At 37.9% G+C, this 27,894-nt stretch overlaps 1 protein-coding gene across 2 annotated transcripts in view; it reads right to left on the bottom strand.

Annotated features, from left to right (window-relative positions):
* Positions 1-27,894, bottom strand: part of LOC119724557 (diacylglycerol kinase theta-like) — a 91,391-nt gene that overhangs the window by 19,531 nt on the left and 43,966 nt on the right. The window contains exons 8-9 of one of the 2 annotated variants that reach the window (XM_038195659.1): positions 15,596-15,724; positions 13,084-13,146 (exon numbers count right to left, since the gene is read on the bottom strand). In XM_038195659.1, the coding sequence (XP_038051587.1) occupies positions 13,084-13,146; positions 15,596-15,724 (192 nt within the window). The remainder of the gene's footprint in view (positions 1-13,083; positions 13,147-15,595; positions 15,725-27,894) is intronic. The other variant, XM_038195660.1, reaches the window with a different exon arrangement.

The following is a 27,894-nucleotide window of genomic DNA, read 5'->3' as shown; positions in this document are numbered from 1 at the left end:
TGGCAACGCACGCGCATACCAGAAACCGGAGCCTTGTTTTTTTTTGGCGTAACCCCCAAACCCATCTATTTCTGAAAATTACAGCAAAAGCAAATGCTGTACGGTAAATTCCCTTTAATGTCTAGTGTCTCTGAACTATGGACTGCCAAATACATACGGCAGATGTTCAATGTCCGTTTAATTTCTGTCCCCAGAAAACAGAGACAATTAATCTTTGTATCAGTTACTGCAGAAAATTGTCTTCTCTTAAAGAGGCATTCCCTTGCTATTTTGAGTTTCGCCTCGAAAAGTAGATTTTTTTCCAATTGCTATTTTCCCAGCAATATAAAAGTTTTCCATTTTTGAATGAGAAATCAAATGAAAAAAAATGCACCGACGTTTAGTTATTGAATTATTTCTGCCCAAAATTCAAATTATTGGCTGCCAGACAATATCGCTCTTCAGGGTGTGAGTGACCACTGGTAAAAATAGCTGAAAACAGCTGAAAAAAGGTGTAAAACAGCTGAACTTTGGAAATCTCCTATACTTTTGTACACAGCAAGTGAGGGGAAAAAGCTGAAAAAAAGCTGAAATCCAAAACAAAAAAAAAAGCTGAAATCAGCTTTAAAGCTGAGATTTCACACCCCTGGCTCTTGCACATGTAGGGCAGGTTCATTGGTGCGCAAAATGAAAGCCCTGTTTCGGAGGGTTGCAGATCGATGCTCGAAATGGGAATAAAGTCATTTTATTTGTTAAAACAAAACATACAAATTGAAAAGCCGTTAGGAGAAAAACAACTTCTTTCAAGAGCACAGGGCATGCAACTATTAATAAATGTTCACAGATTACAACTTTAGTTTGATTTACATGTACATGTACATAGAGACATGTGAAAAAAACAATGACCCTTTGTAATATTTGTTGCAAAAATAGTCTTTATTGACTTAAAAAAAAAATCCACAGTAGGTATGTACATTGTACCTGTTCATGTATCCAATGACCATGATAACCTACACTGCACTTTCTACCATTATACATGTACATTGTACATTAGAATACGTACAAGAATGTTTGTTTAATTACCCGTAAATCTTTATTATTGTAAAGTGGATTGCTCAAGGACACAAAACTCTCTGTTTTTCAATTACACGATAAGAGGCTCAATCAAAGCAAAACCAGAATGTCATGGTACGATTTTCATATTGTGCATGTGGGTGTTTCATATTGCATAATTGTGACCTGTTCTGTCAAAATCAGACTTTTCTGGGCATAAAGGTCGAAAAGGATTTTTTTACATATTGTTAATATATGGTTTTTTTTCCTTTTAATACATGGTTTAATTTTTGAAACTGGTCATTCCTGGGCAGAGTTATGCTATTTTGAAGTTCATTGTGTTGAAAAGTAGAAAACGGAGAAAATGGCCACGAACGTCACAAAACAGTTATTTCTTTAACTGATATACCCTATCAAAACCATCAAAAATAGTATATGTAGAGTTCAAATTAGGGTTTCAAACTTTTATAATATATTTTAGACATGTTCAGGATTACAAATATACAAAAAAATTGAAAATCGATAAAAATCACCTCCACAGCGTTTTTTGGCCCTATCTCAATTTCAACCTCTGCCCAGAAGCGTCTGCTTTTGACAGAACAGGTCACAATTATGCCAATACATGAATTTCTTCTTTCAAACATATGCAGTAGCTGAGGTTAAACAATCTCTGTTTTGGACCTCCATTTTGTGTGGTTCAATGTTGTTTACAGCTTTGTACCAGTTTCGCCAGACAGGGCCAATCTGAAAAGGTGTGCAAAGTACAAGAGCGCGGCTTTGTGAGTGCTCCAACGGCCAAAATGCTTTGACAGCTGGCACGCTACATCTGGTCGCAATTTCAAAAAAAAAAAATTCATTTAAACGGCCTTTCAAAAGTACATGCATGCGTAACCTTAGCCTCCCACTGAGACCAATGGACCGATGATATGCTAAAAAAATATTAAAAAACGAAGACGGAGAAGACGGTTTGCCAGATGTAATCTTTCGGAGCAATAATAAATTATGCTGGTAGTTGATGGCATAATGGCATGCGGGTTAATATAAGTAATGATATTTTTTGCGTTTTTATTTTTTATGGTTTCAAGGGTGCGTGTGACGTCAATCGGTGATTGAATGGGACAATTTATGATCCGTAAAAAAGTCCTTGTGTTTTGTATACAAAAAAAAATATGTTGAGTATGTATCTTTGTGCGAGATGTAGGCTCGCAACTTGGCTCCACTATCAATATTTGATACATTTTGGTATTTGAAATAATTTTTTTTTTTGGGGGGGGGGAAGGAAATGGAGATGTTTCAAGTTTCCTGCCAGTTAAAACAAGACTAAAGCGTATCAACCCTCCTATGCAAACATGTGCCAAGTAGTCCTTTCTGTGCCAAGTAGTCCTTTCAGTCAAAATCAATCAAGTGACCGTTTTCAACAGTTAAGAATTCCCAGCCTACAATAAAGCAGGATTGACTTGCTGGGCCTGTTTATGTAACTTGATACAGCTTGGCTTTGACTGTGGGTGATTGATAAGCCAGCTGTGCCCACAACTTGCCTGCTGTGTGGTTTAATGGTCTGTTGGCCGACTTTGACTAGTCACAGTGCTTGCTTGACATATGATCTGACTGCTAGTGACTAGCCCGTGTTAAAAGTATAGCAGGGGAAGTGGATGGAAATGCTGGCTCTCTGTGACTGTTTAAACAGCAGGAGGGTTAAAGCTGGTCCTAGGGTGCACATAATTCTACTCAAGAGTTTGCCACAAAGAGTTCATTTTTTCCCAGGCATTGTTGGAGATGGTCGACAAATTTGCAGCATGGGACATTTGAAATTGTTCGTTTTTCGCAGTCAGTAGTTTCGTTAGTGTATGATTTGAGGATCTGTTTGCCCTTTTCTTTTCTTTTTATCAACATGGTGTTTTTTTTTTGTAAGACGGCAGAACGCTGTGCCTCAATCTATAACAAATTAGCTAAAGTTGTCTATTGACACTCATTCAAATTTGCCGTGTTTTGCTGACCATAAACTTGAAAAATGGACTCTCCACGGCAAACTGTTGGTGGTGCACTGCATTGTGAATTGCCCGAATTGATTCAGAATGGCTATTGACTGTTGTGTACACAATGGGTCGGAGTTAACCCATTATCACTAGCGTTATGGGGTAATCCTATACAATAGCACTGCCCAGGTCACAAGTGACAGTCAGACAGAGAGTCGGGGAGTCAGTCAGTCAGTCAGTCAGTCAGATAGGGACAAAGAGGGCACTAGACTGGCCCTCTTGGACCAGCCAAAACATCAAGGGAATAAGGGTTGAACTACTATCAGAAAGGTCCCAAGACTAACTCTGCATAAAATGAAGCCTTATCGTTTGATCGTCGATAGTGACCCCGCACGCGGCCTTTCCACCTGTCCCCATACATGTAGGGCAGTCCGCCCCTGCCCGTGTTTTCTTAGCATCAGCCTGGCGAACGCCGGTGACATTTTGCGTGTCCTGCCTCTGACCTTTCCATGACATTTTTGTTAAACGCCGATAAGGGAAAGAAGCCCCTGCCAACGACAGGCAAACAGACGCCGTGTCAATGACATGAGACATGCATGTTTAATTCAAGAGGACACGCTGGTTTACTGAGAACTTGTGGAGGATTAAATCATAGGATTGTTTTTTTAAATTGATGGGAAATTCGGGGAATATAACAAGGGGCATTTCCGATGAAAACTCAGTGGGGGATAGTATTGTAGCTTTATGTAAATTAATGCCGGTTTGATTTGCATGTTTATACATTACACTGGTACAAGTCAGCCAGGGGTGTTTCCGACGAAATCTCTGTGGGATATAGTATTGTAGCTTTATGCAAATTAATGCCAGTTTGATTTGCATGTTTATACATTGTACAAGTCAGCCAAGGCAGTAGGGTCTGTTGTAAACAAAGTGGCAAGAGCAAAGTAGCTGTATTTGTTTTGTTTTATGCATGCAATTAAAGAGTTTCCAGGAGAAACGGAACCCGACTTTCTTTTATTTTCAACAGGGAACACACATACATGTACTGAAATTTGTATCCTTGTGGAGACATTTCTTTGTTCTCGTGTAGTAAAGTTTTTGAGTTTGAAAGTGAAGTTTTATTTTTGCCCTTTGATTTTTGTTGATCTGGAGCAGTGAAAACAAATGGTCCTTTTTTCTAGCGATTTTGTTTGATATAATTGGCTATTATTGGATATTCTTGGATATTGTTGGATATTGCTGGATATTGTTGGATACTGTTGAATGTTGGATATTGTTGGATATTGTCGATTATTATTGGATATTGTTTTTTTTTTTACTGTTGAATATTATTGGATATCACTGGATAGTGTTGAACATTATTAGATGTTGTTGGATATTGTTGGATATTATCTGATATTGTTGGACATTGGTCGAATATCATTGGATATTATTAGATAGTGTTCAATAAGATTAGATATTGTTGGATATTATTGGATATTTTTGGATATTATTGGATATTGTTGGATATTATTGGATATTGTTAAATAGTATTGGATTTGTTGGATATTATTTGATATTATTAGATATTCTTGGATATTATTAGATATTGTTGGATATTGTTGGATATTATTGGATATTATTGGATAGTATTGGATAGTATTGGATTTGTTGGATATTATTTGATATTATTAGATATTGTTGGATATTATTGGATATTATTGGATATCATTGGATTCAGCAGGTTTGTGAATCACATGACCAACCCTAAGTTTGTTCCACAAAACAATAATCATCAACAGCCTCTCCCTGCATTCTGTTAACAAATAAATCCCTCAATGATACAGAATCACTGAACTTAAAGGGAATGAACATCATTGGCTTTCTGCTGTAATTTTAAAAATGATCTATTTGAGGGGTTAGTATGATAGATCAAATATTGTTACACTGACATGTTTGAAGTTTTGTGTTCAAAAATGCTTGAAGAAACAAGAAAAACAATAAATGTTCAAGTAGTCTGGTTTCCTGACTCCACTAAAGATGAAATGGATCAATTTATAGATGCCGGAAAATTGTAAGGTAAGAAAACCAGTCTAGCTGGCCTGCACCCATTGTTGAACATGAAACCGATAGCAAACAAAATTGGACTGAAAAAACAATGGTAAATTTGGAGCAGTAGTTGAAAAATAGTTAGGGTTTTCCCAACAGTGGTTGGCCGACCACCGTTGGAAATATATTCAAAAATACTACTTTTCTTGAAAATGACTTCACACCAGTTTCCATAATTTTACAGGATGCTTTAGACTGTCATTTACCAACATCCTAATAAGGTATTTCGTAAAATTTTGTAGTTTTGTGTCTTGATGTTTGCAAATGTTGTATATTCCCTTTAAGTGAAAGATACATTTAATACTGCCAATGTGTCCAATAACTAAAAAAACCCCAAAGTATTACATGTAACAAAAATCCACATGCTTCAATGTGTGATCTTAACTGAAACATGATGACAAATGATAACAAACCCTATACATGTATTATGTCTGGACCTTGCACAGTAGTGCTGACCTATTGATACAAAGAAAGAAAAACCTTGAAAAGGTCTAACATCTTGTGTGAAAAAGAGGTTTGGCATTTTGAGAATAAAAGATCATTTTCGCAGCCCCAGTGACTGCCTCTGTAGTTTCGTAAGTACCGGTATGCTGCGTGTTATCGTAGTGGCTTGTTCAATTGCCCGAGTGTTACACAACTGAACAAGCCTTTGGGGCTGATGCTGGACCCTTCAAAGATTAGGATTTTTTTATATGAAATCTAAAATCTTGAAAAGAAAGAAGAAAGAAATGGTTTATTTCTGGATTACCGAGATGTGATCTGACATGGATTGACATTATCCACCTACAAAGGCCGTTAAATGTCGCCATGCAACGTGAATTGGCCATAGTGTGTTGAGCAAATGGGGTGTGTTACTAGTAAAGGGTATACAACATTTGTGATGCGATCAAGCTACATAAGTCGTTTGTCGACCCTGGTCAATTTTTTTTTTATGACAGATTTCAAAAGAACAAAATCTCAGCATTACTGCTTTGAAAACCACATGCTGATACCATTTTTCGTTTAAAAATTATGGAAGTCGGAACACCAAGAGATGTGATGAAGTGATGTGATGAAGTGGCCCTATTTTGGCCTGAATCGCCAAATAAAAATTCCCGACAAACGACTCATGTAGCTTGATCGCATCACATTTGCTTTTGCTGTAATTTTCGGAAATGGACAGATTGGTTTTTTTTTAAGGGGGGGGGGGGGGAATTTCAGTATTTTATAGCAAATGTACACTGATTTATTTATTTATTTAGTTATTTCTTATTTATCCTAGGTGATCCATTCAGTGAGAAAAACTCACTGATCTCGCATGGATCCCAGCTCACACAAAACTACTATCAAAATAATTTGTTTGAAGTGTTATATTCGCAGATGCTGGAAAAAAACAAGAAAAACATCATGTTCCACTAGTCTGGCTTCCTGACCCCACTTAAGATAAAAAGGAGCCATTTATGGACGTCGGGGAATTGTAAGGTCAGGGAACCAGTCTAGCTGGCTTGCATCTGTTCATAGGTGTGTAATTGATTGCAACAAAATGTGGACTCACTAAACATGGTCATGATGGTAAATATTTTAATTAAAAATGCAATATTTTTACTGATCCAAATATGGCCTATACATGGACAACAAAATTTCAGTGGCATTGGCAAGACTGTAATTTCATGGCATGATCAACCCCACCCCCACCCCAATTTTCTTTACATGGAAGATAGACGCTCCACCATAAAGAGATATACCAAAGATATTTTGGTACACCTTCAACGATCACGTCACTGCTTCAAAAATTTAATTAAAACGCCATCCTTGGAAGGATCTGTTGTTTGTATGAGTAACACTAATCCCTGAATGAAGGAATGTTGTAATGGATATGTTGATACATTACAATGTACTTCTACGACATAGAATGTACATGATATGTTCTGTGCATCATTGTATTGCTATTTCTGGCTCAGATAAATAAATTAAATCCATTCCTAGAATTTTGTAAATCTGATTTTGAAAAAAAAGGGCTAGCTGTTACATTTTGTACATGCTCCACATTGAAATAAACAATTACAGTCGAGTCTCGTTAATACAAACTCGTTCGGACCTAGCCAAATTGTTTGTTATATCAGAATGTTGTATTAAGAGGAACATCAGTCCCATTCATTGTGCACATAAATGCACAGTCGGGACTAAGGCTTATGTTTGTTATAACCAGAATTTTGTATTAAGAGAGTTTGTTATAACGAGATTCGACTGTACATTGATGATCACAAGAATAACGTACTACTGATTTCCCCTTCCCGAAAAAAATAGTTGGATTTAGTGTAATATGATTGTATTTCTATTTGTGAATTACATGGATTGTCTTTTTTTTATAATGGATTTTGCACTATTTAATTTCTGTTGTTATATGTGGACTGCAAAACCAATTATTTTTTTCATGAATTGTTAGGTAAACATGGGTTGTCTCTCTACGCTATTTTAATACTCAGAATGTTTTTCACTTATGTACACATGTAAATTACAGGTGCATTGTGGACTACAAACCAATATTATGTTTTTCACAAATTGTAATCTATTATATGCTTGTAAGTGGTGAATAAGTGCAAAGCACACATAATGCACACCTTACAAGTCCACCGCTATGTACATGTATGCCACAATGTACCAGTACATTGTACGTAATTCTCGATCCCCACATTAACAGGCAGTGACAACCTTTTTCAAAGCCTCAGTCCTGTCGGAAATTGATTGTGAATTACGCACAATGCTGCAGTGAAGGTTTGGGTAGAGCTTTCAGCCACCTGTATGATAAGTATACATGTATGGGGCCTTACACAAGCAAAAAGTGCAACGAGGCAAGTCAGATTATTGGAACCTTGTCATGCTTGTGCGGATGAATATATTGGGAAGACAAGGTGTATTGGGGAGGGTGACTGAGGGGTAGGGCGGGTGACTGAGGGGTAGGGAGTGGTTGGGGTGGAGTTGGGGGTTGAGTTGGGGGTTGCAATGGGGTGGAGGTGGGGTTCAGGTTGTGATGGAGGTGGGGTTGGGTGGAGGTGTGGTTGGGGTGGAGGGGTAGGGGTGGAGGAGGGGTAGGGGTGGAGGTGGGGTTGGATGGAGGTGGAGGTGGGGTTGGGGTGGAGGGGTAGGGGTGGAGGAGGGGTTGGGTTGGAGGTGGGGTCGGGTGGAGGTGGGGTGGAGGTGGGGTTGGGGTGGAGGGGTAGGGGTGGAGGAGGGGTTGAGGTGGAGGAAGGGTTGGGTGGAAGTGGGGTTTGGGTGGACGTGGAGTTGGGGTGGACGTGGGGTTGGGCTGGAGGTGGGGTTGGGGTGGGGGTGGGGTGGATGTGGGTTTGGGGTGGGGTTTGCGTGGATGTGGGGTGGGGTGGGTGTGAGGGGTTGGGAGGGGGTTTGGGTGGAGTTGGGGGTTGGGTTGGGGGTTGCAATGGGGTGGAGGTGGGGTTGGGGTTGGGATGGAGGTGGGGTTGGGTGGAGGTGGGGTTGGGGTGGAGGTGGGGTTGGGGTGGAGGGGTAGGGGTGGAGGAGGGGTTGGGTTGGAGGAGGGGTTGGGTTGAAGGTGGGGTTGGGTGGAGGTGGGGTGGAGTTGGGGTGGGGTGGAGTTGGGGTGGAGGGGTAGGGGTGGAGGAGGGGTTGGGTTGAAGGTGGGGTTGGGTGGAAGTGGGGTTGGGTGGAAGTGGGGTTGGGGTGGAAGTGGGGTTGGGGTGGAGGTGGGGTTGGGCTGGAGGTGGGGTGGGGGTGGGGGCGGGTTTGGCGTGGGTGTGAGGGGTTGGGAGGGGGTTTTGGGGTGGGGGAAGGAAGCCAAAATGCTGTTGCAATTGTCTTGCTTGGCTACTGCTGACAATGCACCTGCTGAAGCCGTGAATGCATTCAACAACCTGAACCACGACAAGCGCTATCTTTGTTGACGAAATCCAACATGCAAATGATCAGTTCTAGCATTTTGCGGCCCCTGCTTTTGATGGCAAACTATGAATATTATAAATAAATTTGAGGCAATTTTTTTTTTGACAGCAGTTCAAAGAAAACAAAATACAAAGCCACCCTTTCCAATCCAGGTCCATGTTTTCCTTGAATAATCAATGACTCTGCGCAAAACTATGCAATTTTTATTTTGATTCGGTCGACCCTGTCATTTTAAAAATGGTTTATTCATTAGTTTGGCAATATTGACAACTTTTATGTTTGTGTCCCCATGCAGCCATTGACTTGCATGAGGCTTTGCATAGTACCGATCTGATAAATTATGAAACTGTTAAACGACTAAAATGAATCTCTCATTCAAAACTACAGAAATGGTAGGAAAAATTTTACAAAAATCTGCAGTGCTCAAATGGCTACCCTGAAAAAAATAACAAAATGCAAAAACATTCCTTGGCATCTGATAGCGAATTTCTGGAAAAGACAAATTTCCATATAGACAAACTGAAGTTCTATGAAAAACTTTTTTTTTTTTTTAAAGCTGAAAAACAAAACGGACGAAGCAAAGGTAGGAATTGAACATGTGACCTTCGGCGCGGAACACGACAGAAACAATGTACGGTACCAATTGCAGATGTTGGATCTTTACCAACTTTTCAGTATCTTTGTTTAGTCAAAAATACAGTTTGTACCATAGAGCTATATTAAATTACTAGAGCGCTAACTCGATGTACAAAGTAATGCCTGATGGGCGCATCCATGTTTGTACACAAACCTATGGAGAGCTAGCAATTTTGTACGGCTTTTGTACGGCTATTTGCATATCTGCATTTGTATTCCATACCGGTGCGTTATCGAAGCCGATACGCCCAAAACTGAAACACACGATCAGCAAATGAGCGTTTCATTTTGCTCTACGCAAACAGCGCAACGCGTGCGCATATTCGCTGCAGATGCTTTTTGCCGTGACGTTTTTTTGAACTGTCATGACGCGCTTAAGTTGTTTGCGTACATTGTATGTTCTACTTGCGCGTTGCATGTAGAGTACACTTTCAAAATTCAATCCATCTGATTTCATTATGTTCTACAAACACGCGCATGAATTCAAAATGTCTGCGCCCAGGACGGCTTCAAAGCGTCTCCGCACGCAAGAATGAGGAGTTAGCGCTCTAGTAATTTAATATACATGTAGCTCTATGGTTTGTACAAATATATTTAGAATGCTTAAAGGGATGTCACGGCCTGAAAAACCTGAAAATTTTATGTTTTGGATTGTTAACTTATCCTATTCCAAAGGTCTGGTTGAAAGGAAACTAACCTAATGTCGCGCTGTTCCCGAGACAATACGAAAAATCCCGGTTGTTTACTTCTGATGTGGCGGACATCTCGTGGCATACGCATACGTATGTCCAACCGTGTCCATTCAATGTAAAATACACGTTGCGTGTGACACACAATTCACACAGCACCAATACACATCGCACGTGATGCACTGGTTAAACATGCGCGGCAAGAATCGTGACTAGCACCCAACAGTTCAATTTTTGAGAAAACGGAACCTAATGCTTTGTGTCGAAAGAAAGAAGCGTTTTCACAGTTTTCTCAAAAAGTATAACTACTGAGCTGAAAGTTCGATAGGTTACACGTAGTTTCTCAATAATCTGCTTCAGACATGTTGCTCCTTGAAACGTCAAAAACACATTTTTGTTGTTGCAAATGGTGTCCATTACAATGTATATGAACCGGCACCTTTAATTTGAAACTGAATTCACATCCTAGAATGCACACCCTACAATGTACACGGTGGGACGAGTGCGGCCTAGTGGTTAGGGTTTGCGACTCATGATCAGAGGGTCAGGGGTTCGAATCCAGCTGCTGGCCATATGTTGTGTCCTTGGGCAAGCCACTTCATCCACACTTGCCTCTCTCCACCCAGGAGTATACATGGGTACCGGCATTAGCTGGGGAGTAACTGCGATGGACTAGCATCCCATCCAGGGGGAATTATTCTCAGTCGTTTCATGCTACTGCAACCGGAGATAAACGCTGGCCTGATGGGCCACATTATCTCGTGACAGACTTTACTACTTACAATGTACATAACGAATACATTCTACATGTTTTACGGTACATGACACTATTCAACTTGGGCGCAGCATCGAGTGCAATAAAGGACCCAGGAGACGATGTATGTAACAGACCTCCCCTGGTGTAAAATGCCCACAATTTTTGGAAACGAAATCCCAATTTTTCCGGTAATCAAATCCCGCAGTCCATCAGGACGCCAGTTTCCGGTGACGCTTTGATGACGTTAACGCCGGCGGGGAAAAAAGCCGTTGTCGGGAAAACCGGGGGGAAAAGCGTTTCATAGTTTAGACGATGGAATTCAATTTTGTATGACATCTTTTCTCGCCAAATTTGGAAGTAAATTGCTCTGTCACTTTGAAATGCCTCTCCTCTTCCTCTTTGGAGAGAATTCCCAGCCTTGAGGCGTGCAGGACATGAAGACGCTTAATCAATTTTTGATTTTACAATTTATCTGAAATTTCATTGGAAACTTGCAAATTACATTTTAATTCTCTGAATTGAATAATGGGCATTCGGGCAATGACTGTAATAGACTTATCTCCGAAAAATGAGCTTCACAAGCTTTTTATTGGAGATAAAAAATAACTGAACAAAGTAGTTGCATGACAGAAACCTCTGAAAGATATTTTTTTGTCTCTTTTTCACATTAAATACATCATTGGCTTTTGCTGTCATTTTCAGAAATGAACTATTTGAGGGGTTAGTATAATAGATCAAATATTGTCACACTGACAGCGTTTGAAGTTTTGTGTTCAATAATGCTGGAAAAACCAAGAAAAACAAAACTGTTCAAGTAGTCTGGTTCCCTGACTCCACTAAATATAAAATGGATCAATTTACAGATGCCGGAAAATTGTAAGGTAAGGGTACCAGTCTAGTTGGCCTGCACCCGTCCATGAACATGTAACCAATAGCAAAACAAATTTGGACTGAATTAATGGTAAGTTTGGAGCAGTAGTTGAAAAATAGTTAGGTTTTTCCAACGGTGGTCGACCGACCACCGCTGGAAATTTTCACAAAAATACCATTTTCTTGAAAATGACTTCACACCAGGTGCCATAATTTTACAGGATGCTTTAGACTGTCATTTACCAACATCCTATTAAGGTATTTCGTAAAAACTTGGTAGTTTTATTTTTCGATGTTTGCAAATGTTGTATATTCCCTTTAACATTTATATCAACATAAATATGGGTTTTCCACAATTCTAAAAAACTGTTTTATTTTTCCTTCACATAAAAATGTTGAAAGGTTTATGACGACACACCGACGTAGATAAATTGGCTTTTAGTGCAAGTCATGTTTGTCGACTCACTGACTACCGTATATATGCACTACACACCATACATGAACAGTATGATGCGTACATGTTCAGTATACGAAGCTTCCGTTTTTGCAATAATCGTGCAAGAACCCTGACTGCATGCATCGCTGACCTTGCACATGTGTGTCGCTCGCGCAGCGCTCGTATTGCTTGTTTGTGCTTCACGCTAACACCATAACGGCAAAGCCGTGCCCATATTGCATGCATGACAATGGGAGGGAATAGCTGCCAATAACGGTAAACGACAAAATATTCCGCGACGCGGAGTTAATCACATTCCCTGTGTTTTCTTTCCTCCCTTCTCTAGTTTTGGGTAAATACGACTCGGCTTTCAATCTAAACGGCGGCATGAATATTTAATAAGACGGGAGCGTTATCAACGGTATCTGTTCCCCGAGCAATTACGCAAATTGTCACTGTCCACATTATATTTTCAATAAATAAATAAAAAAGTAGCATTTGAAATAATCATGTAAACAACAATATTTGTGCCAAATTATTTTTCATTTTGTATTTTGTTACATGTATTTGTAAAGCATTGTCTTTGTATTAATAAAGCCATTTCATTGCTCGACTGTACTATGGATACATACTTAACACCACAATTATTCAAATATGAATTTGAATATGCAAATATGCAAATGAGGACATGACTATTCATACCTTCAGATCCGTCTTCCTTTCCTTTGACCTCTGTCGGGCTCTCGATTGATGAAATGCTCTGATCTAGGGATTGAAAAAAATATATAATTTTGAAATTTTGCTCAAAATATTTTATCATTCATTCGGCACCTGTTAGTATATTTTTGATTTTAATAAGGCCCACAACAAAAATACTTCTGCTTCCGGTTTCCCTACCTACCCTATTCTGACAGCCTCTACCCTAATTTTTTATGGGAAAAATTCGAAGAAAAAAAACCACCCAAAACCATCAAAATCTATCTTTTACCTTTGACTACATGCAGAAGCCTCCATATGATCGTACACAAAAAAAATGGCCCAAAAAAAAAAAAAAAAAAATTCCGAATTTTCGAATGCCATGAAAGCAGAACTTTTTTTTTTTGCCTAATTCATTATCTCCTTTTTTTTTTGGGCCATTTTTTTTTTTTTTTTTTTTTTTGATTTCGGGGAAGCAGTGTTAGGCAAAACATTCGTAGAAAAAAAAATGAAGCTATAAAATTGTTCATCTCACGAGTCATTAAATACAAAGAAATGTACATGTGTACTTTCATGACTTTATGAGGAATAAAGTGTGAAGTCCATAAACATTTAACCATAAAACTATGAAGTATTAAAAGCAGGGTACGCGGACATGTGTTTGATCTTTGTACATGTAGCTGGTACCAGCAAAGCTACTTGGGCTATTTAATTTATGAGCTAAACAATTCCGGAATCTAGGGGTCAGAAATATGAATGTTAAAAACAGGAAAACAGGGATTCAGGGAAAATGTCAATGACTGAGAGAATATAATGAAAGCATTTGAGATTTATATTCTTGGAAATAAAGCCGCTGATTGGAAGTTACGGCACACAGGAATATCAATTTTACAACAATTTGTTTTCTTCAGTATACGACAAGTAAACAATAAAAGAAATGAAAAGTTCATGCAAATTGACAGAGAACTATAAATATTGGTTTTAAACATGGATATCACAGAGGTTTTTCCATAAATAACACTCATGCAATATTTATAGACGTACATGTACATCCATATCCATGCACTACACATCTAAGGAGTAATTTATTCATGCAAAAATATGTATGCTTACAGTCAAACCTGCCATTTTGGACATCAGTTTATAATGGCCTTCACTGACTGCCAGACTACCATCCGTTGCAGGCCAACATTCAGTGGCCACATAGATTAAACCTTATATGTCTATTATGGCCTGCAGGCTGTGGCAAAATTCCTACTGCGAATGGCATACTTTTGTTTGAAACTGTACAGAGTGGCCACCTGTTCATCATGGCCTGCACTCTGTGGAAAAGTGCCAACTGTTGCAGGCCAGTTTACTTTTTTTTTTACTAACCATAGTACATGAAACTGCACTAAGTGGTCACCTGCACCCAGCGGCAATTTCTTTTTACCTGGTATTCAAGTAGCCACCTGCTGTTCATAATGGCCTGTACTCAATGGCAAATTGCCAACTGTTGCAGGCCAGTGTTTTTTTTAACAGGCCACAGCAAACAAAACTGTATAAATTGTAGATTTGGCCACCAGTTTGTAATGGCCTCCACTCTGTGGCAACTTGCCACCCATTGCAGGCCAGTTTTTTTTTATAGGCCACAGTATACATGTACATGAACTAAACAGAGTGGCCACCAATCCAAAACCACATTTAGTCCCTGTTTAATAATGGCCAATTAATCTGGTTTGATTGCAGTAACAATTGGATACAAAAACACCTGGCTCTAAATCCGCCACTGCAACTACTCCTCATTTGCAGCTGCTCATATTAAACAAAACAGTACACAGCACAGAAATAATACAGGAAACCTTAGTTCCTGTTAAGACTCCAAATGAGGAAAACTTCTGGAAATTAACTATCGTAGAAACAGGGCAAGGTTGATGTACTTTCACAGCCTCAGTGGAATTCTGGTTGTTTGGAAATTTCTAATTTCCGTCAATTTTTTAAATCAATTATAACAAGTAATATTTCTCAAAATGAATTATTTTTTTTTGAAATAATTTACCGGTAACTGTCTTTTTGAATAGCTGAGCCAAAACATGACCTGAATTATGATTCCACTTTAATACCGGTAGTGATTGACTTGTGATTGACTCATAGTACACGCTTGAAAATAAGCAGCAAAAATCAACGACCGTTTCTTTTAACATTTGTAAATCCTCGTCACAAAAAGAGAGAACCAAATTCCTTGATTTTCGTTGCTCACCTGAAATATCTCTTACAACTCATCGGCCAATTTCATGGACCTGTTCAGCACAAAATGTGCTAAGCACGAAAAATATCTGCTAAGCGAAAATTGGTTACCTGCTCAAATAACATGCCGTGTACACTGCACGTTATTGGTTCCCGGCAGATTTTTGCTAAGCGTGTAAACCTGCTAAGCAATTTTGTTTCCTGCTAGCAAGTCCATGAAATTAAGGCCCTGTTTTTTTTTAAGGGTAAAAATGTAGATAGAACTTAGAAGTAAAGAAAGGGGAAAAAGTACATCGCCTGAAACGAGTCCTCATCATCATTGCCGTATTGCGGAGTGCCGGCTCTTCCTGGGTGCTAGGTTTGCATGCAGGGGGCGGAGTTTCATGAGAATTCCTGGGCGGGACCTTAACAGGCATGCCACCTACGCTTGTTGGAAGAGAAGCAAAATCAAAATAGAAAAAAAAAAAATAACACCAAAAGCATGCAAAACGGCAAAATTGAGACTACAGTTGCCATCTTTGTACATGCGATTTCAAAATGTGATACATTTATGATAATTTCCACGAATAATTAATGAGCGGAACATGCCATACTTGGCTGCCTTTCCAATATATGGCATTTCCACAGAACAGTGGGATATACTTTAATGGAAAAACCACCTGGAGCTGCCATGTGAAGAAATCTGCTAAGTGCAGAAAATATTCGCTAAGCAAAAACAGTTTACCGGCCAAAATGTCATGTAATGTATATTGCTTGTCACTGGTACCCAGCTGATTTTTGCTTACTGAATAAATTTGCTTAGCAGTTTTTTGTAGTAATTCTCACAGTGGTATTCTTAGAACAGTAGTAATCCACAGGGTGTAACACAGTAGTTTTGAACAGCAAAATATATTCCCTCTATACTATGGGTGCAGACCGGTAAATACGCCCAAAATTGCCTATGTGGGCCAATCACGATTTGTATTACATCAATTTTGCTTTTAGAGCATTTTGTGGGTCATGAACTTCAAGGTTTGTAGAAAAGAAGGGTGGAAGCCGTGCACAGGACTGCGAGCTCGTATTCCTGTGAAAGTTTGATAAAATTTGGCCCTTAAATTGCTCTATTTTGCATTGGAGCGCAGGCATCATTTTGCAAAATGGTAATGGGCCACATGACTACTTTTAGGGGTGATCATCTCTGGATGGAATTTTCTCCCAAAAGTCATTAGATTGCCACCTGTAAATTCAACAAAAAATAGAAGATGATGAAATAAGCTATAATTTGATGGGTGTCTCAAACACCTTGGAGAGTTGCGAGTATTTTTAATAAATTTTGGAAGTGCGCAGAATTATTACTGAGGTTTATGGGGTCTATATTGGTCTGCACCCCGCTACATGGTCTCTGCATGCAGAGGAGCTCCCAATCCAACATAGCTGCCGGTGGCCATTTTGTCTAGTTCCCTTGGGCATGGTTGGGATCACTGTGGATCCATTCACAAGGCACCAGTCCATTTTGTACACAGGCCTGTGAAGTCTTTAGCCGCTCAGAATCAGGTAGTTAGTGGCTATGGCTTTTTTGCCATTACAACTAAAGATAATAGCCGTAGCCATAGACGTAATAATTCCTGATGAGTACAAGATGGCAACTGTTTGAAAAAGTCTCGTCAACAGAAAATAGTAGCACAAATCGGTACGTACATTCGTCATGCAGAAAACTTCCTTCACAAAATTCAAAATCAAAAGTACAGTCATTCTTATAAATATGCAAATCAAGATTCGTACAAAGTGCAAAATCACACAACTATACATGTAAAGTGGTCATGATGAAATGGAACTTTTGACACAAGAAAACACTGTAACTACACCAATAAATTGAAAGACAAAATTTGGCTAAGATTTACATGTACAGCAAATTATGTACCGGTATTAGGCATGAATAAATTATTATCAATTTTTCAAAGTTAAATAAAGAACTTTTGGGTTTATTTGAAAAATGGGAAATTTTATTTGGTGATTTACGATCCACCAATCTTCGTAAATTCTGTGAATGTTGGATTTTGTTGGATGCAACAAGTTGTTCGTAAAATATGGGTTGGGTAACCAAAAAATGTCTTTGAAAGAGAAAGGGACAAACAAATAGACATTAAAACAAGACTGCTTTTAATCAGACCAACAGACCAATGAGAAAACACCAAAGACAAACAAACAAAATGACAGAAGACTGACAGGAACAAACAAACCAATTTTTTCAATACAGCATGTAAGTGTGTTTCGTTTTTAAGTTGACTTAATTTATTACACATGTGGTATGACAATTGTTATGAAGAAATTGAGTTTAAAACATGACAGGGAGTTGTGAAAATTGTAAATTTGTAAAAAAAAAAAATTGATAATCGGAATAAACAAAAGTTGACAGAATTACGATACGTTGTCAAAGGGAACAAATTTCCGATTTGCGAAATCCTGTGCACAAATACAACAAAATGAGATCATTTCTACAAATTATCATCTATCATTTGTATTAACTATCATTTATATTAATTTGTTTTAAATGTGTGCATGTCAAGCACAGAGTACAAAGTATACATGTATACGTAAGTGCACAATATTATCACTGTTTTAGATGTCAGTTCTGTCCACGGATCACAAAAACAATTCACACACATCCCTATGTGATTTGTTTTCGTTTTGCTGAAGGAACACTGAACTTTTTTGGGATCCGTGGACAGAACCTTAAAACGGTGGTTGTGTTTAAAACTCTGTAACTTGAAAAGTACATGAGTGATTTGAATGATTCATGTACTGAAAGAAAGCTTATAAATTGGGCTTTCATATCCTAGATTTTGAAAGTGCTACATGCAGAACTTCACTAAAACAATGGTCGCAACATTTGGGTTTCGGGTTTTTTTTACTCACCCTGTACACAAATGTAGCTAAATGCAGTGTAAATTTTCTTCGTAATTCTAAGATTAGTTTTGTGCATACGGTACATACGTACCGCGGTACGTACATGTACATGTATGCGGCTAAAGCATTTTTTTACATCCCAAAATGCACATTTTGCATTTTGAATTTTTTTTTTCAGAGTCACAGGCGGATACCAATTCACAATCGTTCAAAATTTGCCCCCCCCCCAATATAAAATTTAATAAGAAAAAAAAAATGTGTGTGCCCGGAAAAAGCGAGATCTGCTAATTTGCATAAGTGATTGCCTAAATCAAATATTGACATTAAACAGGAGACAAAAAGATTGTCCATGCACCTGTCAACCTAACCATCGTTAGGCTGACGTTGAGGGGGGGGGGGACCTGAAGGGAAAAAATTCAGTAGTTAATTTGCATACAAGATTGTTTTTCAATCCACCTGTATTTAAGCTATAATTCGGCGTGAGTCTGGCCAGCTATCAAAAACATCTGTTCGTCAGAGAGGCAGCACGCCGCCTCGTTGAAAAACAGAAAAGAAAAAAATGAATGGAAAATTGCCGTTAGCGTACTGTACACATTGCAGATTGCTCAATGCAGCTAATGATACCTATCTTATGAATATACATGTACATGTGTACATGTAAGCATAACACTGCCATAATGGTGCGAAAATACACTTTACATGTGTTTGCACAATTAGAATGAGAACCCATGTTTTCGATCAACATTTTGCCACACTTTCATGCATTGTTTAAACGTTTAGCCAACACTGTAGAAATAACGCAGAGCTTCCATAGTAATATTCATACAACGGTCAGCCGGTTTGTACTCGGCTGGAAAGCGAATGCGAACACAAATTTGTTTTTCTGTCCCGAAGTTCGCAGAATTTCCAGGGATTTCACAGCGAATGCATCGTGACGTCAAATTCGATTTGCTTTTGCAATCGCGTGGATTACAGTCTGAAATGGCTCTTAATCCTGAAAAATGAAAAGAGGCATGTGAACCGGTATGTATAAAGTACATACATTGCTACTGTCTGGTAATAATATTAGATTTCATGTACACAAATTAGCATGTCTGGTTTCGCAATTGGGTCACCAGACTTTTGGTGACATTTTCTCCTGTCATTTTTCAGGTCCAGTTAACGAATTCCACTTCTTCCTCAATTTTTTATTTTTTTAAAAACTTTTGGACACTTTTTCATATCAGGCCTTTACATTCAACGGTTAGTTTTCATACATCTATTTGTATGGTTAAAAATAGAAAAAGCTACTTTAATTATTATTATTTATTTGGCTCATAGGGCAAGTTGTCACGTTGCATGCTCCAGCTCATTTTAAAAATCAAGCTTTTTTTTTTGTTAAAATTTTTTTTTTTTTTAAATGAAATTGCTGTCCCCACCAAACTCTACACAATTTAACAACTTTTCTTTTAGGGACTGCTTTTCGATGAAACACTGGATGAAAAAATGCGTGTTATATCAAACAAATTAATTCTTATCATTTCCAATAATCGATATATGCGAATTGCCCTGAAGCAGGCTGCTGCACTTTTGCACTTTTACAGCCTAGCCTTTAGCAAAGGATTACTGGGATTTTTTTCAGAATTCAGTTTGTAAAAAGCTCCCTTGCCAAAATGTTACACAAAAAGGCGAGAAAAGGATTTTTCTGAATTTTGTTTTTAAATGGTGATGATGACATATTTCAGTTGGGAATTTTTTTTTTATCATTTGATGAAGTTATTTTTTTCTTTTCTTTGACTGACTGACCTTAAAGACAACTATTCATGAGTCCAATACCTCAGAAATACAGGATTTTCTTTTTAAATCAGACATGTAATTTTTTCTTTTATGATAAACAAAAGCTGTAATAGGTCTAAAATATCAAAATGTTTGCCTTACACAAAGAACTGAACCCGGTTTTTTTTCAAAATTAATTTTTGAGTCAGGAACTGTAATTGGAAACAAGTTTTTTTTTAAATGATAACCGAGACAAAATGGTTTACTTTGATATTCAATTCACAAATTCTGAACGAAACAGAAGTAAAGTCGGCTATTTTGTTTTTTTGTTTAAACCAATTTGACCTGATCCACGCATATCAAGATTTGTCTCCGGGCTGACGATACAACGTTTGGAAATTAATAAAACTGTGATACATCACATCACCAAGGCAACAACAAGGGCAACCCAAAACAAAAACGACGTTTGTCGGCTCTGTTGCTCTTTTTTACGACTTCTATTTTCTGGTTACTCCAAAATTGACAATATTGGGCAAGATTCTTTAATAACCTTGTGTTGTCATTTTAATTTCACAGTAAAACATATAGAATTATATTAAGGATTAACTTAATAGTCTCCATCTGGTGTTTTTTGAAGGTATTATTTAGTAGTTGCTGGAAGAGAGCAATTTATATGGTAATTTAAAATTTGCCGTATGAAAAAGTCCTTTAAATGTGCGCGAGAACCAGAATAAAATTTGCTTCAATAACATGAATAATAAGCACCGCCGATATATCGATATAACTCCATTATTCAATATTATAAGATATTGATATCCCCAATAGAAATTAATCATATCGAAATTTTCGATACTGAGGAATGATATCGAAAATATCGAAAATGCATCAGATTATCTTCAAAATAAATCTCTCGTTCATCCGTTTGTGCTGTTAATTTGTGTTGAACGTTTGCTGTATATAATAAAATAAAACTCGGCGCCAACTTGTGCTTGTGACTCAAAATATAAACATCGCAAAATGCCAAGCGGCGTCCCTTTGTTCTCTTCGTTCGCTTGAATTCATGGTCACCCCAATGTAAAACCTCCAAAAAGAAACCGCCCGTTCTGGACAAACTGAAAGTGATTTAAAAAAGTTTGAGCAATAATGCTCCAGAAAAAGCCGTGGAATTTTTTTTTTTTTTTTTTAAATCAAAGACTTATCTTTATGGTCTTTAACTTTTACAATGTACATGGGATAATCGATATATATCGAATATTCTCGATATTGTATTTCCAAAATATCGATTACTGAAAATTCTGATATCACCAGTGCCTATTCAATAATGACCAAAATGACATAAAAATGTAATTTATATAGGTTTTCCCGGCTATTTTAACACATTTTCCATTCAAATTCACTGACTCTTAACGTTCAATTTCGTCCGAAAAAAATTTCACACGCTTTTAACTAAACCAATTTCGTCGTTTACCCACTCAATTTCAAAGTTTGGTCACCCTCTTTAGTCACCGGGTCGAGAATATTCCTCATTACAGATCAAATTCGTCTGGGCTGTTGCTGAATGGCAGCAAATTCGTCTTATGTAAATCAATTAGACGAATTTGATTTCTGAATAACAAGTTTTGGCATAGACGAGACAAAATCGAATACTCCAGGACGAAAACGTGTGCTCGTTGTTCGAATTTACTAGAACTGAATTTGAAGTTGTTTGACAAAAGAAGAAATTAAACATTGGAAGTGCACTTATCGATGTTGACATGGTTGATGGACTAATTTGAATATTAGAAACCGTGAATGCGAATGATAAACGTTTTAAAATAGCTGGGAAAACCTATAGTAATCGTTTTCACAGATAAAAACAAATCGCCTGAATTTACATGTAAATGACAGAATTGAGTTGCATAGGGAGTATAACATGTACCGTACCTCCTCAAATAAGCATCAATTTTTTAGAGGGCATATTTATTTTCAGCTTCTGAAAATGAAACCGTACCGCGTTATGAAATGATTGTCTCGTACCGTGACCTATTTGTATTTTTCTTGCCCCCGCACGTGCACCGAATAATTCATCAAAGAAAGGGAAGAGAGGAGATTTTTGGTGGTGATTTTATGGTCGAAGAATGCACGCGTGATGGAAACAGATGCTGTTATGACCGATGCCGGGTCTTCATAATATGGCCGCTCAAGGGATCGCATCTGGCAGTCTGGAGCGAACAAATTGAGAAGACGGTTATTATTTCCAGCCAGGGAATTTTTCATCATGTATTTTTGGGCACTGGTAGTCATGGGTTACGGATGGGTGAACATATATCACTAACCTCTACATACAGTTTTAATTATTCATATTTGTTTATTTACATATGTACATCTTTTTATTTTGTTTTGTTTTCTGTGTCGTATTTTTTTTTTCTATTTTTTTCCCCATTTTAAATTTAAAAAATTTTTTTTTGGGGGGGGGGGCTGTTACTCGCTCTGTGCTTTTATCAGCACAGTCAATATAATAAGAACAATTCTGACTCTCTAGGGAATTGAACCCACAACCTCTTGCTTACAAGTGCAGATGTCTTACCAATGCGACCACTGAGCTTGCCCTGGTCGGCTTACAGATTTAAAATTACTACAGAAAGGGTATTGTGAGCAATGACTTATGATGATACTTTTAGGTGCATGGGCAAAAACCAACATTAAAATCTACATGTAACATCTCTCAAACATAAAAATGTTATCGTCATTCATAAATATAAAGCTTAAGACCATTTTTTTTTGCTTACAGCGAAATCAAGGATAGGCCTAAGTACAAACATTGACAAATGTCGCATTTACACACATACTAGAATTTGTATCCTTGTGGAGACATTTCTTTGTTCTCGTGTACATGTAGTAAAGTTTTCGAGTTTGAAAATTTAGTTTCAAAATGCTCTTATTTTAACCAAAATTAATTTTCTTGGCTGAAATTCAGATTTCATATCCCTTTTCTAAAACTCTTCCATTTGCGACCGATCAACATACCTTGGAAATTACTAGTTTTTGAGTAAAATCCATATTTCGTGAAAACCTTGTGGAGACGTATTCATCTATAGAAATTGCCCTGTGGAGACGTATACAATCTTTTGTTCTCTATTGTGTGCATGTCTCCACAGGGCACGGTGTATCAGATCACTGGCCCATCTATGCAAGTGAAAACTCGTAATGACTTCATAGTGGTCCATAGTGAGCACTATTCCCCCCACCATATGGTCAATATTAAAACAACAATCCCCCTCATAGGGCAATTAACTCCCCTCGCAGATTTCGAGTGTGAAAATAGTAAACAGGGCCACCCTTTCCCCCATCTGACATTTAAGAGCATGTGTGTGTGTATGCGCGGACGAAACTGAAGCGTGGGTACACGTTCAACTAAAACGTAATAATACCTCTGTGTAACGCATCTTGTGCGGCGCCCAGTGGCGCGTGGCTAGGTGGCACTGGAAATTACTTTTAATAAATTCGGTTCTGATATTGACTCGAGAGCGATCGACTGGGTTGAGCTTTCAGATTGGAACACACACAGCTGGCGATTGTTGCTATTTTTAGACAAACTAGGTGATTTCGAAGGAGATTGGCACCGAAATGTCATAAATAGTGGGCACGCTATTGAATGGGTTTGGTTGACAACGTTGACATTTTATATCATTGATTTTTGCTTTAGGAAGATGAATGAATGTATACAGGTGTGGATTTATGATTGTATTTCTTCCAAAATAACAGGAAAATATTAATATGCTCAACAGAAAAATATGAAAAATACAAAACAGATCATCATAATAAAATTTGGCAACAATTTTTTTTTTATCAAATTAAATTTTTTACTACGCCAAGCTCCCAATTTTAATGAGCACATAATATTGCTCACCAACTTTACCTGCTAGGCATAAAACAGCTGAGTACCAGCCACAAGCAATATACGCTGCATCGCATTTTGGCTGGTAACCTGTTTTTGCTAAGCAAATCTTTTCCACGCTTAGCAGATTTCTGTGCTTCGCAGTGCCATGCAATCGGCCCCAGGACAGAAAGAGAAGTAACGTCCGAGTGTAATATGGCGAGTTGATGACAGCTTGGAGGTCATGCACAAGACCCTGAAATTCGCGGAAAATGATTGCCTGCCTGGGCAGCACGTAACATAAACACTCACACTACATACTGAATATTGGCGTGCTAAGTCCGCGCTGTTCAGACATTGACATGGATTTCGATGCAAAGACGCTTTTTTTTTACGGTGTCGGGTTGAAGGAGGAACGTGAGTAAAAATAGAAATTGTGGCCAAAGAAGGACCCAGAGGTGGGAATTCAAGATAAATCTGACCCAAAATGCAAGGTTCATGTGTGGATTTATGTGCACGTTAATGTCAAATTCAGATGGAAAATTTGACATTTTGCTATGGAAACGAGGAGTCCACTTCAAACTTTAAAAAAAAAAATGTCAAATGTTTAGTGACTGACATTCCTTGAGATTTTGTAAGTTATTGAATGTAAGCAAAATTTTCGTTGATTGACTGAAATGTTCTAATTTTTTTCCTAATTTCTTAAAACTCACCAATACACATGTGTACGTTACGTACATAGTGTGGACATTCCTTTGTTTCCGTGTAGTAAAGAAAAACCTGTGAAAAAAACTCAGTTCCCTTTATTCCATTTAGTATTTTTCCACTGATAAACCTAACCCAAAAATGCCTCTAAACCTGTTTTCCAGAGAGGGGAAAACAATATGTGGACATGGGCAAGTCCACACAACGTCTCTGCTACATGTACCTGGTTTATGTGGACCGCTTTTGTTCGGAAGTCCACACAGTGAATGTAATGCTTGTACACGCATACATGTGTACTCCAAATTTCCTTTTTCTCTTTTTGAAAAACAAGGTTCCTTTATCAGATTTTTTTGATAAAAAATTTCAAAATTGCAATTACTGTAATAACCGAGACAAGTGTAAAAATATTCTGCAATCACTTGTGGCACGAAAAAGTCCTTTACAAATGTGCATAAGAATCTGAATAAAATTTGCTTCAATAATTGACCTACGTGTAAATGACATAAATGTGTAATTTAAAGTAAATTTTCACAGATGAAAACAAATAGCCTGAATTTACATACATCTTGTACCTGATAATGCTTTGATAGCTTATGCAAACTTTCATTCTTAAGTTAGTCGTTTAAACTGCTACGTTACTTTTCCACTTGATTCTGCCTGACTACATGTAAACACAGCTGCCCGCCACTTTCGGTATGATATTTTATGAAAGTTTTCAAGCAATGCATAACCGCATCACGAAACGTTACACAATTCCTGTAACCCAGATGATGTAAGAAAAATGAAATCCCAACGAAATAAAAAAATGTCAGTTCCGTCCTGCTTCTATGTGACACTGTTATTATTACATCACGCCACGCTGAACAGAAAGAGGTCACTAGAAGAAAAAAAGAAAAAAGAAAAAAGAAGAAGAAAAACCTTACATAAAAAGCCTTGACATCTCCCATGGCTTCCTGTGCATTCAGCGTCCTTTGACACACTGTGCCAAGTTTCCTTCTTTAAGGAGCGCGGCTGCATGATGCATCACTACGGCAACCTATTGTCCCGGTCACGCGGGGGATTCATGCCGCGGATTCGGCTCTGCCCTGCAGTTCCTTCACTCCTAAATTAAATTCCATCTTTCATTCTCAACCTTTTCTTATCCCTCCAGCTTTTTGTGGCTTATTTTTATATCCTAATCCTTTTCCTTTTTTTTCCTTTTCACTTTGACGTTTCTAATCAGCTTGGTGTCCTTCTGAAAATGTTTCTCCCTGAGAGGCAATTTCCTTTTTGTATATTTTTTTTTAGGGGGGGGGGGGGGGGGTGGGGGTGTATTTTATCACCGAAAGTGATTTCCGGAAACTACACGAACCACTGGGAATTTTCAAACTACTTGGCTTTTTTACAAAAAAATGTACAGAAATAACAACTTTGAAATTTGATGAATAAAAGGGACAAATTACAGGTCAGATTGTTAGCGTTTTGGGAATGAAACGGAAATGATTACTGAACAATTACTTTGCAAGACTGATTCCCGTAATGCTGCACACACGTAAAAAAAAAGGCATTGAAAACCTGACCCACCACAAAAAGATGTTTTCCTCACATCCAGTGAGAAAATTAAGATGAACGAGCTCTGAAAACAACGAGAACAAAAAACTAATCAAGAATTTAATTGGTCTGCCTGTAGTTTCTTAGGATAGCGATTTTTTTCTTCAAATGTCGATGAAGAGATTTGGAAATATTTATTCTGAAACAGGAATAAACAAGAATTTTATTCTTGAGAGAGTACAAAATAATCAGTTTCTTAGGATGTTGATTTTGTTTTCGATGTTGATGAAGAGATTTTGAGATGTTTATTCTGGAACAGGAATAAAAAAGAATGTTATTCTTGAGAGAGTACAAAATAATCAAGGAAATGGTTTTAAAGCAAATGGTGAAAATATACCGTTGCCATGGTAATCGGGAATGGGTTTTTCCGATGCAATTCGACCTTTTGAGAGAAGTGTGTTATGCTGAAGTTCAACAAACTCTCCGGTTATGCAATACATGCCACAGATGCTGAATTAATTTCTTATCAATGTTCATGAATGCATGTAGATTTTTGACTAATTTAGTACCATTCAAACTTAGGCTTGAATGAATATTCAAATATTTGTAATGAGCTGATCAAGTTTTAACAAACCATAGCCTACATGTATACTGGCCGCTATGGATTTGCGTGCGCCTGCGCTTTTACAAAATTAATGACAAAACTTATCAAAGGGCCCATGAAGTGAATATTTTTAAGAACATATTCTGTGCAACTTTCTATTCCTCCTAATTGTATGAAAACTAATTGACATCCCTTTTTTGGTTTATTTTATTACAAAGTGCACTTCTTTAAACATTTAAAAAAAATTCCATGCTTTTTCGGTCAACTGGACGCTGTTGCTGTGATGTCATTTCAGGAAGACACTGTTTATCTTACAGGGTGTTTCTGTTCAAATTGTGAACCCAAAAATTTGCACATTGAAAATATCTGTGACAAAAGTTTGCTCATTGGCTTACTGCCATGTACTACATGTACTGACAGCAACGAATCACTACAGAGAAGAAACTTTACAATAATGAAATATCCAAAATCCTGTCATTTTTTTTGTGCTGAAACTACATGTACAATGTAGTTGTAACATTGAGGTTTCTGCTTGAAATGACATCTACTTTTGCTCATGAATATGGACATTTGCATTAAGATAAAAACCAAAAAGGCACCAAAATACCCTTGAAAATGGCATAATGAAAATTGAAAATAACATTAAATAGGACACAATTGTGCATTTGTAAGGATTGCATTAAAACATTTTAACTGCATGAGCCCTTTCAAATAATGTAAAGAGGCAACGGAATGGCTGATTTTGACCGATTTATAGAAGAAATTTGAGCTTATACATGTAGTCCTAATGGAAGCTCTAACATCATGCACAAATGTGGCTTTCGACAAAAGTGTGTCTATTGACAAACAAATATAACCACGCAACTTGATGATCAAATATTCAGTACGCGTATTTTACATACACAATGACGCTGCCATGTGGCAAAGAAGCAAACATCCTGTGAATTAGCCCGCGGATTCCCCCCTTCCACACTCACGGCCAGAAACCCAGCGCGGTAAATTGGCCGGCAATTGCCGCACAATGGACGCAATGAAAAGGAGGACGACGGTTGGTAGTTCTCCGGTAGCTGGTAACCCGATACGCACTGTGTGTGTTGTGTATGTGGGGGCTATCGATTGGGTGCCTCAGCATCTTCAAATAGATCAAATACTGCATCGGTGCGCTGTCGGTTTGGGTATTTTTTCACTTAACCAATTGTGCCACAACGAGTTTAACCCTAAACGGGCCGGGTTATTTTGACCATCTCTCAGCCGG

The sequence above is a fragment of the Patiria miniata genome, unplaced genomic scaffold (genome assembly GCF_015706575.1).
Source record: "Patiria miniata isolate m_02_andy unplaced genomic scaffold, ASM1570657v1 HiC_scaffold_18, whole genome shotgun sequence".
Classification (NCBI taxonomy): Eukaryota; Metazoa; Echinodermata; class Asteroidea; order Valvatida; family Asterinidae; genus Patiria; species Patiria miniata.
Note: the sequence above shows the minus strand (reverse complement) of the source record. Positions and strands in the feature narration are given on the sequence as shown.